The sequence below is a fragment of the Hipposideros armiger genome, unplaced genomic scaffold (genome assembly GCF_001890085.2).
Source record: "Hipposideros armiger isolate ML-2016 unplaced genomic scaffold, ASM189008v1 scaffold_228, whole genome shotgun sequence".
Lineage (NCBI taxonomy): Eukaryota > Metazoa > Chordata > Mammalia > Chiroptera > Hipposideridae > Hipposideros > Hipposideros armiger.
This window is the reverse complement of record NW_017731578.1, coordinates 2,350,743-2,365,263: the sequence shown is the minus strand read 5'-3', so window position 1 is coordinate 2,365,263 and position 14,521 is coordinate 2,350,743. Positions and strand designations below refer to the sequence as shown.

Below are 14,521 nucleotides of genomic sequence, written 5' to 3'. Positions count from 1 at the left end.
TATCTTGGGCATGCTCCCTCAACCATAGGGCATTCTTGAAAATTCCTTTTCAACATGACTACCTTCGTAGAGTAATAATTCTTTATATTAAACTTCCAAGTTCAGACTTCGTGTGGTTTCTGTCTCCGTGTGCCCAGCCCTACACAAGGGCTCACTTTCTGGCACGTAGAAGGGATCAGATGCTGGGGCGCTGCCTCAAAGCTTTGGGGACCCACTGGAGGGACTCGGGGGGTGTGTGCCACGCTCCCCCAGCGTCGACCCTCCTCCACTGGGGCCGTTCTTGTGCTGGGCGTGGGAGTCCGTTCCATTTGATGAAAGGAGCAATCCCAGCGTGGCCGCAGCCCCCCAGCGAGTGAAGGGGGCCAGGACGCTGCTGTCAGGCTTGCCTCACACCTGGAGAAGCCAGAGCGGAACAAGCCATGAGCTGGGCGCCCGTGCCCTGGGCGGGGAGGGGCAGGCAGGCCGGTGCCGTCTCTGTGTCAAGTAAGGACGGGCTGAACGCGACAGGAGGCCCCGGGCTGGGGCCTCACCCAGGCCGCTTTCAACCCGTCTTCCAGCACTGCCCCACCCCTGCCCATCGGAGCTCGTGGGCCTGAGCGGCTCCCAGGCACCTGTATTTGGCACAAGCTACGTGAGTGATTCGAATGCCGGCTGGACCAGGGACCCCCACCCCGGATGGTCCTGCGTACACGAACCCTTTCTTCCTCCTCAGATACTGAGCAGATTTGTTTTAAGGAGGCTGGAGTGTGGTGGTTATGAGCTCAGAACCTGGCTCCGCCTACCAACGGCTGTGTGACCTTGTGCAGGTGACTAACCCTCTCTGTGCGTCAGCTTCCTTGTTGGAGAAATGAGGGTAGTTACTACTTTCCTGCCTTGCTCTAGGGGGCCTCTCTGGAGAGCTGTAGGTTCCCTCCTCGGGCCTTCCTCCCAGCCAGCCAGGGCTGGTTTGTGTCGGCGTCTCTGAGCTGGGCCACAGTGTGACCGGTGGTGCGGTGTGTTCAGGCAACGCCAGGCCAGGCCGCGCCGCCCCTGCCTCACTGGCCTGCTTTGTGTGCAGATGAAGGCGCCCGGCCTCCCCGGGCGAGGCCAGGGGGACCCAGGAGCCTTACCTTTGTTGCACAGCGAGGTCAGGACACGCCGGCCTCTCAGTCGCTGCTTACAAAGCGTGTTGCACTCTCGGTGAAGCCACAGCCCGGACAGCCAGGCTTTCTGTCCCCCCAGGGGAAGGGCTGCTGGACTGTGTAGCAGGAGATGGCGAAGGCTCTGGGGGCCGGCGGTGAGAGGTGGGGCTCCTCTGGAAAAGGGCTCTGTCCCCTCAGCCCCACCAGGTGTTGACAGGGCCATTGCAGGGTGGGCACGTGCAAAGGGGCCATTGCCCCTGAGATTAGAGCGTCCTGCACCTCCCCCGTCCCCCATCCCCCCCACAGAAGCCACCCCACAGCTCCAGCAATGTGCCGTGAAATGTCACCTCCAGCCTGCTCTCTGATCCCCAGCCAGGGAGTGGTGGCCTCTTGCACGTGCCTCTGCCCCCAGGGGGGCTGGCAGGTTACTGGTCGCTCAGAGGCGATGGGGTGATCACACTAGGAAACAGGCTCAGGGTTTGAAGCCACACGGCCCTGGTGACAACCAGTGGGCCACATTCAAACCCAAGTGCATTAGTTTCTAACCCCGCTGCCACCAATGGTCACAAACTTGGTGGCTGTAAACAGCACTAATTAATTTTCCTGAGTTCTGGAGGCCAGAATCCGAAGTGCGCCAGATAGGACTGAATCCAAGGCGTCCGCAGGGCTGTGCTCCCGCCGGGGCTTCTCGGGGACCTTCCTCTTGTCCCCCAGCTGCTGGTGCTCCCCGCGTCCCTCTGCCTTCTTGCCTTTAGTTAGATGTCCCCCGCCCCCTCTTATGTGGACATCTGTGGTGACGTTGGGCCCACCTGGGTGATCTCCCATCTGAAGTGATGAGTCACATCTGCCTAGCTCCTTTCAGCCCCGGGTTCCTGGACCGCGACGTGGACATCTTTGGGGGGCTGTTACTCAGGCCCCCTCACCATTGTCTCCAACACACTGTCGTGAAGCCGGGCCCTGCTCACGCTTTTCCCCTTCAATCACCACTGAGATGATAATCCCGATGTTAAGGGAAAGCCCATAAACCAAATTAAAACACAGATTTTTGAGGAAGAAATATACAGAGGGTGCCCCAAAAATGTATACACATTTTAAGAAAGGAAAAAAACTGTATTAAAATTGTAATAATATATACCGATAACAAAAGATGAATACAAGTCATGTGTATACATTTTTTGGGCATCCCCGGTATTTATAATGTATTTGTCACAGGCTTGTTATCTCTAAGATATAAAACCAGTAGGAAATTAGATCTAAGACCAGATAAGCAAACGTCGTGAATAGGCAGTTAGTAAAAAACGCCAACAACCAGTGACGACCTGGGACACTTTAATCTCTAGTCAACCAGGGAGCAGAGATGAACGTCGTGGGATCCTCTCATAAGTATCGCATCAGCAGACGTTGTCGGGACGTCCGTCCCCAGCACTGTCAAGGTCAGCAGGACCCGTGGGGGAGCCAACGAGGCAGATTTTCTGGAGGGCAGTTTCCACACGTGAACACAGACACTTTCAGAGATGAATTCTGACCCAGTAATTCAGCTCAAGGACTCCCATGAGGCATTCAAGGAAGAAGAGACGCACTTACCGATGAGGACACTGATGCGAGTGTGACTGAGGCTAAGTTTTTCAAACAAAATGCGTCCAGGAGAGGCGTGCAGACACACAAGGCTAACACGCTGGAGCTGCACGGTGGGGTAGGAGGTGGCCTGTCGGGCTTGTTTGATTTTCCGTGTTTTTAATGTTCCTTTTCAGTAGCCCCTGAGAGGTGCAGATTTTAAATGCTGCACATGGCTGGGACGGATAGAGGCATTGCTTTTGAGAAAGTGAACCCTCCACCCTCAGCAGGCCAGAGAGCAAAGGGAATTCTGGGGGTGATGGTTCCCATGCCAACCAGGTAGCTTTGCTGCTGTCTGTGCAGGGAGAGCTGTTTGAGGAGGGATGGAGGCCGAGAGTGTGGTCATCCCCTTCTCTTCGGAGCTCCCTTTCTCGTCTGCTGGGAGATTTTGTTGGAAGTGGGTGTTGCTCGCCAGTTAGGTCGGGAGAAGGAAGGCCGGGCCGCGACTCAGCTGGGCCCTCGGCACAAGAGGCAAAGCTGAGTGCAACGCCACTGCAAAGTGAAGTCCACTCGGCACCTCTCTTTTCTGGGGGAGGGCAGGTTATTCTCGCCCCACAGAACCCCACCCTGCCCCTTACCAAACTCAGATCTTCACATGGGGTTGGGGAGTGATCACCTGGACCAACAGCATCACCAGGGACTCTTCTAGAGGGTTCTTGAGGCTTCTGATCCCTCCATAAATGCTGGCAGCTCCAACCGAAGAGGAAGACACACAAGAGCTCTCTGTGTTGTGTAAGCTGATTGAGACATGGCTACTGCTCATCAGTAACAGGGAGTAACCACGGAGCCACACAAGTTGGATGGGTCTCTGTGGTTCGAATGAGAAAAGAGATCCGAAAAGGATTTGCATACTCTGTGATTCCGTTTCTGTAAAACACCTCCTGTTGTTACCTAAGGCGGCAACACCCAGAACACAGGCCGGCAGGCCGGTCACGGGCGCCACATCAGAGTCACCTTGTGCTGGAGAGAAGCACCTGGCAGCATGGCGGTCTTCCGGGCAGAAACCCCCACGCGATCCAGGGTCTTTGTGCTCTGAGCTGCCCCGCCTCTCCCCGTGGGGAGGACACAGGCTCAGCAGGTTTTAGTTCTGGGCCGTCAAAGACTGGTTTTCCCAGGTAAAGTACGAGCCAGGCGTCTGGATGTGCTTCCCAGGGCTCTTCGAGTCCAGCTGCTGGCCTGGAGTGAGTCACCCCACACCCCCAGTGCCCCCGTGGGGGGAAGGCACGCTTTACACCACGAGCTGATGTAGGTTGAGCAGTGAGCACAGCCGCCTGCACACAGTCCGTGGACTGACGGGGGATGTTACCATGATTAGCTACCAGAGTCCACGCGGCCAGAATCAGAGCAGGAGGCAAGAGGGACCCCGCCCATCCTGCTCCAACAAGCTTACTGCTATCTGGCGGCAGGCGGCAGGCGGCAGCCCAGAGCCCACCTCCATTTTCCACGAACTAAAAGATGTATCAGATGAGATGCTGTCGCCAACCATTAGCTTCACCCAGGCGCCTTTCCTTTGGCTGATCTTGGTTTGTGTCCTTTCACGGTATGTGCGGATCCTGGGAGTCCTCCCGGGGAGCCACCGAACCTGAGCGTGGGCTTGGGGACCCCATACAACTGTGTGCGTAGAAAACCCAAAGGCGTCTAGAACACAGCTGTGAGTCCTGCTCGGTGACTTTCACAAGATTGTAGGCTATACGGTCAAGGTGCAAACACCTGGTTTGTTCCTATCCTGGCCAAAAAAAAGGAAAATGAAGGATTTTTTTTAATACCGTTTATGAAAGCATCCAAACCCCAAAAACACAATAAAATTTAATTTTAAAAGTACAAGACTTTCAATTTTGAAATTTAATTTTAAAAAGTGCCCGGAAAAGTCCAGAATGTTTCTGAGATAACCAAGAGAACCTGAACGCTGCAGGGCTGTTCCAGGGTCACATACTGAAGACGGGGCCCTGCGAGTGAGGGAAGAGAAGCGTTTTTTCAATAAAAATTTTTAAATGGAAAAATAGTAAATGCTAACTTTTGGGTCAGATGGACACCCATATGGAGAAAAATAAACTTCGATTCCAACTCACGTATAAAAGGTTGAGATTGGATCACTCACCTAAACATAAAAGGTAAATCTTTTCTAAATAACAGGGTGATCTTGGCTAGGCAAGGAGTTCTTAAACAGGACAATGAAAGTACTAACCACCAAAAAAAATATATAAAAGAAGTTGGAGTTTGATGAAATCGAGATCTTTTCATCAAAAGAAAACGTTAAGTGTGAAAAGGCAATTTGCAAGGAGAGCTATTTGCAGTGGCGCTTCCGTCCACCAGGGGGCAGTCGCCTGCAGGATATAGAACCGGCTCTTAGAAATAAATCGCCAAGAAAATGACCGAGGGGTGAATTTTTAAAAATGAGACAAAGACTTGAACAAAGTGACCAGTGAACATGAAAACGTGCCCAGCATCGTCAGTCATCAGGGAAATGCAAAAGAGACCCACCCTGAGCCACGTCCCATCCCCCAGAACGGCACAGAGACAGGGACATGTCACAATGTCACGCGGTGACGGGGGTGGGACTGGGCACCACCCCTTGGGGAGAGTGTTTGGCAGCGTCTCCCACGGCCGGGCTCCCGTGTCCTGTAGGCGCCAGCTCCCCTGCTCCTGGTGTAATCCCAGCGATAGACACTCATGCTCCCCAAAGTCCAAGGGTTCCCATGGCAGCAGCATCCGTAAATAGCAAGGCCTATCCATGTGCGTGGGAACGGTGTGTCACAGCCACGCACGGAAGCCCACACAACGATGGGAGGGGACAGCAAACCCACCACTGCACACAACGCGTGGATGGCTGACATGGTGTGAAGCAAACACCCAGGAGCACACACTCCAGGATTCCATGTGTACGAATCCAGGGACAGGACACAGGACAGAGGGAGGTCACCTCCAGGGGCCAGGCGGTGGAGGGGACAGGGCACACCTTCCAGGGCCTGGGAACGTTCCCTGTCTTGGTCACAAGGGTGCAGGCCAACGAAGAATGCCATCCCTCCGTGCTCCTGAAACTATGCGTCATATTACATGCACGTTGTATCTTTGTATGGAGAAGGGGAGCCAGACGGGTCACCCACGTGAACCAACAGGACAGGCTGGTGGACAGACAGTGATCCTCAGGCATGGGAAGCAGAGCTATGCGGTGGGGCCTCCTGGAGAAAAGTGCCAGGCAGGGCGGCTGCGGCTGCAGCTTTTTTATTTTTTTTTTTTTAAGATTTTTTATTTTATTTTATTGGGGAATTGGGGGAAGGGGAACAGACAAGTTGCTGTCATTTTTGTTCTTCAGTCTAGTTGTGGAGGACGTTACTTCACTGGCCCAAGTTGGCACCATCATTGCGCTCTTCCTGGGCGAGGCAGATCAGTCACCGGCTTCTGGACGGCCGCTCACTGCGGCTGCTGGCCGCTCACGCTGGCTGCTGGCTACATACGGTAGCCCATGGCAACCCACTGCCACAGGGGCTGCAGCCTACGCCGACGGCAGCCCAGCTCCAGGTTGAGCTGTTGTTCAGCATCTTAGCTGTGGAGGGCAGTGTCACTGGCCCTCATATGTGGGATCCGAACCGGGGCCCTCTGGCGTCCCAAGCCAGCTCTTAACCATCGCGCCACTCGGCCAGCCCGCGGCTGCAGCTTTTTGTAGAGACGCTCTGGGTGCAGAGGGAGCTGACGGTGGGACAGAGTCCCCGTGCAGATGGCACACCAGAGCCACAAGGCCCCGTGGATACATGGTGACCAACATTGATCACGCTCAGCCCTCTTCAAAGTCCTTTCCATGCGGTGGCCCACTCACGCGTCACCCCAGTCCTGGCAGATGGGGCTCGTGCTCGCTGTCCCGCTGCACAGGGAGGAAGCGGGAGCTCCAAGCGCAGCCATTTTCTGCAGGTGACGGTGAAGCAGGATGTGAAGCCACACGACGTGGCCTGGGAGCCCTCAGGCTTATCGGTGAAGCTTTGAGTCCTCTGTCCCCGCAAGCTCCCGTGATAGCCTTCTACCTCTCCTTACACACAGAATTCTCACATGCCGGGTCGCTGCTCTGCAAGCCCTTGGCACTCAGAGCACAGCAAACTGGGAGAAGGGCAAGGTTTGTCCAATTGGGTCCTGCTCCCCAGAGATGAGAGCTTCCAGGTGGCTATTCTGAAATGTTTATGGAGATGGCACCAGGAGCCAGGTCCTGGACGCAGGGAAGTGAGGCTGTTGACGTTAAGTCCCCCGCTGTGCTGCCACACCCATGTCCCAACTGGCGGAAGTGAAGCCACGGTGCCTGTAAGTACGCCAGGTGCTAGAAGGTCCTGACCGCCTTCTATGGTGCAGCTCCACCCCTGCGATGGGGTGTGTGCAGCGTCCACAATGAGCTAGAACACTGCCTCCACCTGGCATGCACCGTGCTTTCAATCAAGATGTCCCGCCCACAGAGGGACTGCAGCCCCTTCCGGCCTGGCCTTGTCCAGGCCAGGACGCCTGGGCCCCTCTCCAGCCCCTGCCCGGGGCTGAGGGCAGCTCTGCCCAATGGTTCCACCTCAGGGGTCGGGCTGGGGCTGGGGTTCCTGTTGTCCTGAGCAGGACAGACCCCTAGAGGGCAACAAGCTCTAAAACAACGGTACAATGTAGAAAAAGTGGAAAGGCAAACATAAAAACTAAGAGCCCACAGGCCGGGGTCACTTCAGGCTGGGACTGATGGCCAGCTGCAAGGCCCCCTGAGGTCACCACTGTTACAGCACAGTGCGATTGTTGTTCATGACGACAGCCTCAAGCCACCAATTAAAGGTTAGCTGACACTCAGCACCCTGGTTTAAGAAGGCAGACAGGTTTGTGACTTCCTTTAGAGAGGCTGTGTGTTTATAAACGATGTGTTTTGTGAGGCTTCGGTTACCCGGGTAACTTGGGTGTACGGAACGGTCTGTCCCCTGATGGAAAGGGCTGGGGAGGTGGCGGGTGGGCTTCACAGCATGTAGTAGTTCTCACACGGTTCTTTGTCTCAGCGGCGCTGGTTTGGCCCAGATGTTTTCGCTGTTTAATCAGAGTGTCTCGGAATCATCTCTCTCTTTCTCTCTCTCTGTTTTAATAGGAAGAGAAAATGTCACTGAGCAAGACCACCAATTGCTGAATAATCACCAATGCCCTTGAGACTCAGGCCACAGCTGCCTCATCTCCTCCCAGGGCCGCAGAGGTGAGAGGAAAGGGGGCTGCTTCCCGGGGGTTGGGGCATCCTAAGCAAGGCGGGCTTCAGGGTTTCTCGGGTGTAAAAGTTAATGGTTTTATGTCTTCTTTTGATGCTTCTTTTTACCTTTTTCCTCTAATTATTGAAAAAGACTTCTTACTGGGTGGCGATTGGGCCCAATTATTATGCAGCCCCTTTCAATTCTGAAAGCAACTGGAATTCCATAGTTTCTGCGGGTGTGAGCACACAGGCAGCCTCCCCGGTCCCAGGGTCAGGCGCTCCTGGCAGGTCACTCAGGAAAGTGACCTGGGTTTCTGTTAACAAGTTAACGCAGAGCAAAAAGTCCACGTTTGAACCACGGTTCTACTCAAGGCTCCCCTTCATTTGCTTACGGCCATGGGTAAATGAAAATGTGTTGGAATTTCTCCCCAAATATGTCTTCAAAATTCAAAGCATTTGCATTTCGCAGCAGCGACACAAGCCAGGGCAAGACTTGTACAAGCAAGGAAACCCCTCATGGGGTCAAATGCCTCAATTTCACAACAGGAGCACAGCCGGACCCAGATTTAGCCAGCCTGCTCCTTCCTTGCCCCTCCTGCAGGCACGGACCGGGCCGGAATTGGCAGCCACGTTGACACGCTCTGCAGAAGATGCATTTGGCCACCTCCATGCAGCATGACCAGGAGATTCAGGCGAAGGGTCTGCAAGACAGGGACAGGACCCAGGAGCAGTTTCAGTCCGGCGGAGAGGGGGCCTCTCTGCTGAAATGGCGAACCTTTGCTCTGGGTGGGCTCGGCGGTAGAAGCCAAGAAAAGTGAGTGAGAAGCTAGCTGGCAACGGTACGGCTATTGTCCAAACGGAGAATCCTGGAGGTCTCCGAGTTTGAAAACTTCAAAACCCTTTCTGGCCAGCAAGAATGGCTAGAACACGGTGGGTCTGCACCAATTGTTCAGATGAATGCCTCGATGGGAAAGAAAAACCACACGGGGAGCTTCTTTCAGGGGAAGAGCAGCTCCTTGTTATACAGGTCCTCCGTAGACCGTGGCCTGGGTCACATGCCCACCTCTTGACCGAGGGTCAAGGGTCGTTGTAACAAGTTGCCACAAACCGAGGGACTTGAAACAATGCAATTTTATCAACTTTCAGTCCTGGACGCTGGAGTGTAAAATGGGCAATACTGGGCCCAGTCTGCTTGTCTGCTTGTCAGCACAGCCACAGCCCCTCAGAGGCTCCGGGGCGGTCTCCTTGCTTCTCCAGCTTCTAGAGGTGCCCGCATCCCTGGCTCCTGGCCCCTTCGTCCATCATCAGAGCCAGCAGCGCAGAATTTTCCCATCTCTCTCTGACTCTAACGCCTGCCTCACTCTACCCCTTATAGGGACCCTTGTGACTCATAGGGCCCACCAGGAAACCCAGGCTAACCTCCCCGCGTCATGCTCACACCTACACAGTCCCTTTTGCCACGTAAGGTGACAGGTTCACAGGCTCTGGGCATCAGGACGTGGCACTGGGACGGGCTCATCATTCAGCTGACCACAGTGGCCAAGGTGTGGAATAGTCTCATTGCTGGCATGGGTCATGTGGCCATCTGTGGGGTCAGGGGCCCCAGAGCCCCGCCCCCAGGGCCCCAAGAACAGAGCGTCACGACAGAAAAAGAGAAGCAGAGGCCCTAAGAGGCTGACAACCAACTTGGAGAAGCCCTACCCGGGTCAGGGAGACACATGCCTGCCAGTCTCATCACAGTGGCTTCGTGCAGGAGCCGTGACATGGAGGGACAGCAGCTGGGGTACCGGTGGGCACCAGGTTTCCTTCGTCCCCTGTTCTCACTGGCACGGGGTACGTGCCTGGTGCAGTTCCTAAAATATGGGGGCCTCAGCCTTCGCCTGCCTTTGCGTGTCAGTCATGTGGGTAAACGCTTTCCTCTCGAACAAGCTGAACGTTTCCTTCTCAGTTTCCTTCGCACTTTCCTTAGATTTCCGTTCCCATGTGTTGATACTGAATGTTTTCATTCACAAGGGAGTCCCAGGCCCATAGGACTTGGAGGAAAGCAGAAAAGCACCCCTCCGCCCAGCGTGCCGCCCTGGGTCCCGCCGCCCTGGTGAGTCAGCCGGTGGAGCAGAGGCCCCCCCGGCTCTGGACCCGTTTCATTCCGCTCAGGACATCCCAGGTGGCCATGTGCTGGCTCAGGGACAGCGGCATCCTTACTCATGGCCTCATTTTCCTCCTTTCGCTGAAGAAATGGAAACGGAAGCCAGCTTCAGATGGTCTAAAACAAAGCAGGAAGAACCGCATGGTTCCTCTGAGCTCAGATGCCGTTATACCAAAGGAAGAAGGAAACTGCGGGACCAGCCCCAGGATGAATTCAATTCTGTGCAAAGAACGTGGCCTTTGGACTCTCCCTCCAGGCCTGCCTCGCTGGTCGGGGGACGGGCGGCAAGCCCTCGCTTGTCAAGAGGTCTGTGACGATGATGATGGTGATGGTAATACTTGCCACACTGATCCCACCTCAGCATAACAGGTGAGCAAGTTCAGACTCGTGCTTCCTGCACGGTGAAGTGCCCCAAGAACCTGACTGCACTGCAGGCTCCCCTCCCCCCAGCTCGCCCCACACCCTGCCACGGAGAAGGAGAGGCAGCCAAGGTCCGGCCTTCGAGAACTACACACGGCTGGAGATACCCGACCAGCATGCAGACAAACAGGACACCCCTAGAAACTCCCAAGTGAGAGTGAAGTCCCGTCCCCCAAGGACAGGCCAGGATTCCAAAGCGATCTTGAGGAGGCCACAGAGTGCTCCCTAGGAACCCTGGGCACAGGGACGTCACGGAGCCCAGCAGGGAACGTGCCCTGACGTGGCAGCCATGCTCCGACCCACATTTCTGGACGGCAGGTTTGCCCCACGTTCTAGGAGCTTTGAAAGCTCTCGATACCCCCACTGGTCGTGGTAAGGACGCACGTGGTAAGGAGCCAATCAGGAATTCAGGACAAGGACGATGGGCCGGGAGCCTCATCACAGGCTCATTCACAAAAACCAAAAAGAGAGGCTCTTGGCAGTCCACAGCGGGGGCAATTGAAGGAGTCAGAGCAGGGGCAGAAGGTAGAAGCTGTCTCAGGTGACATGGGTGACACAGGGTGCTTCTCATGTTCAGAAGGAAGTCTAGTGCACAGCTGCGTGTGGAGTGCTCCCGACTCAGTATGTAAATGGTGTACACAACTTGTCCAGCACGCGGAGGCCCCGGGGCGAGGCGGGAGATGCCCCTGTGCTGTCCTAGGGACCGGAAGGGCCACGCCCAGGACCACCTGTGATTAGTGGGTCTGGGGAGGGTTTATCTTTCCTCCTCGTTTTCTCTGCGCTCTGGAATGAACCGGTAGTCTTTCTCTGTGTGAAGAAGAATTCAAATCGCTTTTAAGTGAAGGAACCATTTGTCATGGTTAAGATTTGGTTAAATGCAATATTTGAAATAGAAAGTGGATCCCTTCATTTTGAGGGTGATTCATGCTTAAAAAGTGGTACACAGAAATAGGTTGAAAGCAAATATCAAAATATAACGGGGGCAACTGTAGGCGGTAGGAGTATGGGGTGATTATGATTTTCTTCTTCATATTTTCTCCTGTTTTTAAACTTGCAAAATCATGGAAGAAGTTGTCTAGATGTGAAATGGAAGGAGGGCCTGGTTTCGACCCGGGGCCAGGAGGCCAGCGAAGTCCCCCAGGACAGGCAGTGCTTGAGCTGGGGAGCGGAAGGGGTCCTGGTTGTGAGCACAGCTCCCACTGGGGTCTCCTCCCGGCCGGCCCCTGCCCAAAGCCCCTGCCTTAATGAATAGGCTTCAGATGACTCCAGCGAAGGGTCACGGGCCACGCCAGAACCTGGTGGAGGCCGTGTCACCCCACAAGTGTTAGCCCCGGAGCTCATGCCAATGTCCTCCCTTCTCCTGGGCAGCCCGTGTCGGCGGTCCTCAGAAGGCCCACCTGTTCCAGCCAACTGCCTACAGCATCGGAACAGTGGCTCATCCCCCGGCCAGGGCCCCGCCTGCCCTGAGACGAGGGCCCTGCACACCAGCCGTGCCGTTTCTCCTGCAGCCCTGACCCGGCCACACACAGCGCCATGAGCATGCCCCTCGTCTGCGACTACGGCTCCGGCTTCTCCAAGGTGGGCTTCTCAGGAATGGACGCGCCCGTGGCCATGTTCCCGACCATCCTCGGGAAACTTCGGCATGATGTGAGTGACGGGGTGTCCGCCCCTGGGTGCCGCTCAGCCCGACAGCCCTGCCCCCTCCCACAGGCCCGGCCGAGTGAAACCCTTAGAGAAGCCGTGGCCAAGGCAAATGAGCGCCCGAGCCCCGGGGGGGTCAGCTGGGGAGCATGCAGGCGGCCAGCCCACCCTGGGGGCTGCTTCGGCAGGTCTGGGAGGAGCCTAGGGTCTATTTCTAGCCACTTCTCAGGGTGGTGACACCCCAAAGCCAGGGGCCACACTGAGAACCATGGACTTAGATGGAGCAGACAGTAGTATGAAATGACCACGCTGTCTGCCTGTTTACCTTTTGCTTTTCTCACTTGTAAGATGGTGTGGCTGCTGAGAAGCAGTTCTCTACCTTTAGCACAAATGCTGGTACTAAGTGGCAACTGACGCTCAGCCTCCGGGGCAGGAAGACAGCAGGGAGGGGCGGGTCCCAGCAGCTGCTCTGCCTAAAGGGCGTTCTCTCCTGCCCACTGACATGCAAGACAGTGGGTGATGTTGGCAGGTCATGACCCCCCAATAGCAGTGCCGCAGGGAATGGGGGTGACGTCAGTGTTCCCACCTGGCGGAGGAGGTGAGCAGCTGCCTGGGGGCTCAGAGCAGCGGTTCTCACCCCATGTCAAACCTCTTCTGCCTAAAAGACAAATTCCTGGGCCGGCAGAGTGGCGTGTTGGTTAGGAGTTGGCTTGGGACGCCAGCTCTGAGCAGCAGGGCCCCAGTTCGGATCCCACATGAGGGCCAGTGACGCTGCGCCCTCTACAGCTAAGATGGTGAACAACAGCTCGACCTGGAGCTGGGCTGTTGTTTGTTGCCAGTGATGGTGTACCCTGCAGTGGGGAGGCAGTGGGCTGCCATAGCTACCGTGTGTGGCCGGCAGCCAGCATGAGCAGCCGGCATCTGGCATGAGCTTTCATGAGCTGCCGTGAGCCATCATGTGCGGCGATCCAATGGCCTGCAAGTGACCGCCTCACCTGGGAAGAGCGCAATGATAATACCAACATGGGCCAGTGAAGTGACATCCTCCACAACTAGACTGAAGAACAAAGGACAGCAACTTGTCTGTTCCCCTTCCCCCAATTCACCAATAAAATCTTAAAAAAAAAGACAAATTCCTAGGATATCAAAGCTCCATGCTGATGAGCTGTGGCAGCCTTGAGAATGGGCCTATCTAAAATCCACTGCACCACTGCAATTTCACAGCATGGCACACTGCAGCATGGCACACTGCATCACTGCACCACAGCAGCATGGCACCACTGTGTTGCTGCACCCCTGCACTGTTGCATCATTACAGCACAGCACAGCACCAGTGCGCCATTGCACTGTAGTAACCCTGCACTGTGACACAAGGCCATGCTTCCCACAGACTGACTTAGCCAACCCCTGAGCATGGAGGGGTGCGTAGGTAGACCCATTTCTGGGAGACACGGGCATCCTCTGATAATGACTTTGGCTGAAGAACTCCCCAGCGGCCTGGCCAAACCTTCCTCCCGGGACACCCAGCCAGCCTTCTCCCCTGCACCCAGGCTCAGGCTGGGACAGCAGCCGGCCTCTCCGCGCCTGTCTGGTGCCCTCTGCACTTTCTGTCACACAGACGTCTTCCCTCATGAAACCCTTGTACCTTTAATCCTGTTTTGGTGTCTGCTCTTTGGTGAACCCAGATTAACAGATGGACCGACTGGCAAATCCCCTCCGAGTGACAGAATGAATGGTTTAATCTTCCACGAAAGCAGCTAGGTTCATCTTCCTAAACGTAACAGAAATTAAATTACGTTGCAGACCCTCTCCCCGCCGACAGCCCAAAGCACATGTGGAAACAGGTGCCTCTCCCCCACGCCATCCCTTCCTCTGCCGCCGCCTCCATTGTCGCCCTCAGTGTCACCTACAGGCGGGCAAGATGAGTGTCCAGCCGTGGTCCCTTTGGAGCACTTTTACGTGCAGGTCATTTGCTGAAGCCTCCCAGTGGCATTTTGAAATAGTGTACGGGCTTGGGAAGGCCACCGCTGCCACCAGCCCCGTGACTCAGAGCCGTCCCCGATAGCACGTCACGACGCCCAGCCCTGCCTCAGTGTGTGCCGAACATGACAGCTGCGAGCAGGCGAGTTGCTCCCGAGAGCTCACCTGTCCTGGCCTGTGCTTCCCAGAACCCGCTGGTGGGGCTGGAAGAGGAAGACTGGTTCATCGGGGAGGAGGCTCAGGAAGGACGAGCGAAGCTCAGCCTGCAGTCCCCCATCTCTCGGGCCACCGTTACCAACTGGGACAGCATGGAGAAGGTGGGCTGCGCTTCTGGTGGGGTGGGGCCTGCTCACGGGGCCCCCGCTGCCCTGGCACCTGGGAAGGGGTGTCCTGCTGGCACCCAGGGCTCCCTCGGCA

General features: G+C 55.9%; 1 protein-coding gene across 2 annotated transcripts in view; it reads left to right on the top strand.

Moving 5' to 3' along the window:
* Positions 1–14,521, top strand: part of LOC109389314 (actin-85C-like) — a 38,762-nt gene that overhangs the window by 3,673 nt on the left and 20,568 nt on the right. For both annotated transcript variants that reach the window (XM_019654734.1, XM_019654732.1), the window contains exons 2-4: positions 7,825–7,926; positions 11,992–12,130; positions 14,293–14,421. In XM_019654734.1, coding sequence (XP_019510279.1) covers positions 7,874–7,926; positions 11,992–12,130; positions 14,293–14,421 — 321 coding nt within the window. In that variant the 5' untranslated portion in view covers positions 7,825–7,873. The remainder of the gene's footprint in view (positions 1–7,824; positions 7,927–11,991; positions 12,131–14,292; positions 14,422–14,521) is intronic.